The 3577-nt window shown below is 52.0% G+C and overlaps 1 protein-coding gene across 4 annotated transcripts in view; it reads left to right on the forward strand.

Moving 5' to 3' along the window:
• Positions 1-373: 373 nt before the first annotated feature.
• CEP164 (centrosomal protein 164) overlaps positions 374-3577 on the forward strand; it is a 37585-nt gene continuing 34381 nt past the window's right edge. The window contains exons 1-4 of one of the 4 annotated variants that reach the window (XM_042882527.1): positions 374-455; positions 1545-1638; positions 2002-2113; positions 2493-2703. In XM_042882527.1, the coding sequence (XP_042738461.1) occupies positions 1557-1638; positions 2002-2113; positions 2493-2703 (405 nt within the window). In that variant the 5' untranslated portion in view covers positions 374-455; positions 1545-1556. Of the gene's footprint in view, positions 456-604; positions 652-689; positions 795-1117; positions 1199-1544; positions 1639-2001; positions 2114-2492; positions 2704-3577 lie in introns of those variants that run through there. The other 3 variants (XM_042882530.1, XM_042882529.1, XM_042882526.1) reach the window with 3 other exon arrangements.

Below are 3577 nucleotides of genomic sequence, written 5' to 3' on the forward strand. Positions count from 1 at the left end.
GCAGGCGGCGCGGGGCCGAGCGGGGCGGCGGGCATGGCGGCTCGGCGCTCCCCGCCCCTGCGCCCCGCCGCGCTGCCGTCGCCCCGCCCGCCGGCGGAAGCGCTCGGATCCCGGCCCGGCCCCCCAGGACCCCGCAGCGCCCCGCAGCTCCCCGCTCTCGGGCCGGGCCCAGATGAGCCCCGGGGTCGCGTCGCCATGGCAACGCGAGGCGGCGCCCCCCATTTTTTCTCCGAACTACAACCCCCGGCATGCAATGCGCGCGCCGCCGCCCCTCAGCCAATCGAGAGCCGGGCGGTGATAGCGCTGACCAGTAGCGCTCGGGGGGGGGCGGGCCGGTGAGGGCGTCGTGACCCGGATGTGGTTGCTGCGTGGACCCGGGCAACCCGTGGGCGTCCATGGAAGCGGCGGCGCGGCGGGGCCCGGCCCGATGAGCGCCCGTCGGGACCGAGCGAAGGGTGAGAATGACAGCCGGGTGCGGGGCGGGCCTCGGCCTGCTGAGCCCTCCTACAGCTCGAATGCTTCCGTCTGCTCGTAAAAGATTCCTTCTGGGGCTAGCTTTGCGTGGCTCTGCCTCCGGGCCGCAACGGCTGCACGAACGCGTTGATTATCCGCGTGTGTGGGCGGGGGGGCGGAGAGGAGGAATAAGAGCAGGTAGGCTGATCCTGACGGCTGTGTCTGGAGCTGCCCGGATGAATTGCTGCTTTTGGGCCTCACTCTGCGACAAGGCTGTGAGCGTGGGTTGAACGGAGGGCACTGGAGGCTCAGCTGTTGGCTGGGACCGTTCGTGTGCCCGAGTGAGTGCTGCGATCTGCTCAGCTCGTGGTGATGGGCTCTGAAGGAGCACGGCCTCAAATCTGTGTCTGTGGAGTTTAAGTTACATACTGAAGTAATTCTCTAGAGGTTAAAGATGGGACGTGGTAAATTAAGATCTGCTTTTAGCTTCCAAAATGCCCCCTGGGAACATGGGAGAGGCCAATTGGGTTGCTGAGAGAAGCTGGCTCGTCCCTAGGCAGAGCAGATTCAGCCCAGGGATTTCTCAAAAAGCAGTTTTGCGGTCTGGGAAAACTCTTTCTTCTTCCCATCTCTTATTTCAACCTTCCCTTATCTGTCTAAAAAGTGCCCAAAGCCAGGGCTCGTTTCTTCTGTAGGTGCTGGAAAGCCTGGGGGACTCAAACCTCTCTGTCAGCATCAGCCTCAGGTCTCTGATCAGTGTTGCAGTGGGGGAGTGCTGTGAGCAGGGCAGAGCTGTGCCTGCCTTGTCTGCCTTGTCTGTGGGGTGCCGTGAGCTGATGGTGTTGTGACCAACTGTGTATCTTCTTCCCCCTTGGCACTGAGGTGAGGGCTTTCAGTTTCTGGCTGCCTTACTGCTTTGTTCTCAGTCTGCATCCATGCTTGGTGACCCCCAGTGCACCTTGTTCTCCTCCACAGTTCCAGTGCTGAGTTTCCTGTGAGGCTCTGCCATGCACTGTGTGATGGGAAGTTTTGTTTCTGTCTGGATGCAGTTGCTCCATGTGATTTTTGTGTCGTTTTCTTCCTGCTGTCAGGTGCAGGGAGCTATGGAAGGAGGTGTTGTACGCATTGGTGACCAGATCATACTGGAAGAAGATTATGATGAGACATATGTTCCCAGTGAGCAAGGTAATAGATGCTCATCCTCCTAGGAGCTGCAATAAGCAATTCAAGCTTGCTATGTTATTTCAAGGAGCGTTAAGTAAATGGGAACTGGGGAGAGCATGATTCAGGAGAGTGGATAAAAGGAGATGTCGTGTAGAGTTGAAAAGCCAGCTTTTTGATTGCAAGGGTATTTGCCATCTTGCAGTCTCAAGCTCTCTGCTTCACCAGCTGGGGAAGACATGTTGATACGCTCGCTGACACACAGACCTGTTTGGGTGGTTTTGAGTGGTGGGATTTCCATTGTGTCCATTGCTTTAGCTGTGGAAGCTGGCTTTGTGTACTGCTTGGTGTAGACCATCTCTACAGATTCCTGTTTTGTTTCCCTAGAAATCCTGGATTTTGCGAGAGACATCGGCATTGACCCAAAGGAGGAGCCTGAGCTGATGTGGCTGGCCAGGGAAGGAATTGTGGCCCCATTACCACCCCAGTGGAAGCCCTGGTGAGAGAACCCTCTCAGAAGCTGGTTTACAAGATTGCTGGTCTCTGCTGGCCTTCTCTGCTTGTGTTTATGATTGTCAGAGCAGGGTATCAGCTGGCAAGGGGAAAAAATATACACAGGTACTTCTGGGTTCTTTTTGGGGCAGTTGAGGAAGAGGGAAAAAGGTTTCACAAGTTGAATGAAGATGTGACCATTCTCAAGAAGGGCTTTTGCACCACACTGAAGCCTCTGGGTTCTTGGAGGCCTTGTATTGCTGTTCACTGAATGTGAGGTGATCGTGTGGTGCATATTTTTAGAGCCTTTGAAAGCCCTTGAATGAGACCATGTCTGTGCAGAGCTAAAGTTGCTGTTGTGTTCTCACACTGTTTTTGCCACACAGCCAGGATGTCACTGGTGAGATTTACTATTTCAACTTCAACAACGGCCAGTCCACGTGGGACCACCCCTGTGATGACTATTACAGAGCGCTGGTCGCTCAGGAACGGAGGAAGCTGCTGGCACGTGGCAGCTTGAAAAAGAAAGAAAAGAAGAAGAAAGACAAAAAAGATAAGAAAGACAAGAAGGATAAGCAGTCACCGAAGCAGCACGCTGTAAGTAGGCTCTGCTGCACGCAGTGATTCTGGGGAGGAGCAAGAAGGCTGGCTGAGGATGAGTGGCTGTGGATTAGGGGGTAATGTTGTACTGTTGCTGCTTTGGGATGGAAAGAGCAATCACTTGACTGGGGATCCCGTCAGGCTATGAGTCTGATGAAAATCCAAGGGAAATGGGATCACACACCCAGAGGTGCACATTAAAGGTGCACACCTTTAGTGGCTCTTTCACAGCCCTGTGATGCTATTGGTGAAAAGCACCTGGGCCAAGGTGGCTGGTTCTGTGGATACTGGCCATTCTGAAGGAAAAGTAAAAAAAGTAACCATGTTAAGCTCTGGACCTGAGTTTGTTGCTTTATGACATACTTTCATTAGGGCAGAGAACATTTATTTATTTTGCATTTTGTGGAGAGAGGGAGGGAAACTGGACAACACTTCGTGTGCTGAGGGATTTTCTGGATTTTCTTTTGGAGAAGACAATAGAGGGTGTCTGTGCTTGTTGCTGTAGTATCCACACACGGGATGCAGGTAGGCTGGTCACTGTGCTTTTTGTAGCTGGAAGCATAGCCAAATGCCCTTTAGAATTCTAAGTGATGGAATTCATTCCTGCCTTCCTTCCATTAGCCTGTAAAGAGCTAAATATCAGTGGGGAAAGAGTTTTGTGTTGCCACTAAAAGCACAGGCATCTTTAACCTCAAGCCCTTAATATGATTATCTTTCTTTTATACACATACAGATCACTTCAAGTGCTCTAAAAATTTGCACACCGATTTATATACGTGACACATTTATTAGATATAAATCTGTACTTTAAGTAAGATAAGTTTGTATGTGTGTATATATATATATATATATATATATATATATATATATA

The sequence above is a fragment of the Lagopus leucura genome, unplaced genomic scaffold, assembly GCF_019238085.1.
Source record: "Lagopus leucura isolate 7727_CA_CO unplaced genomic scaffold, USGS_WTPT01 Super-Scaffold_100034, whole genome shotgun sequence".
NCBI lineage: Eukaryota > Metazoa > Chordata > Aves > Galliformes > Phasianidae > Lagopus > Lagopus leucura.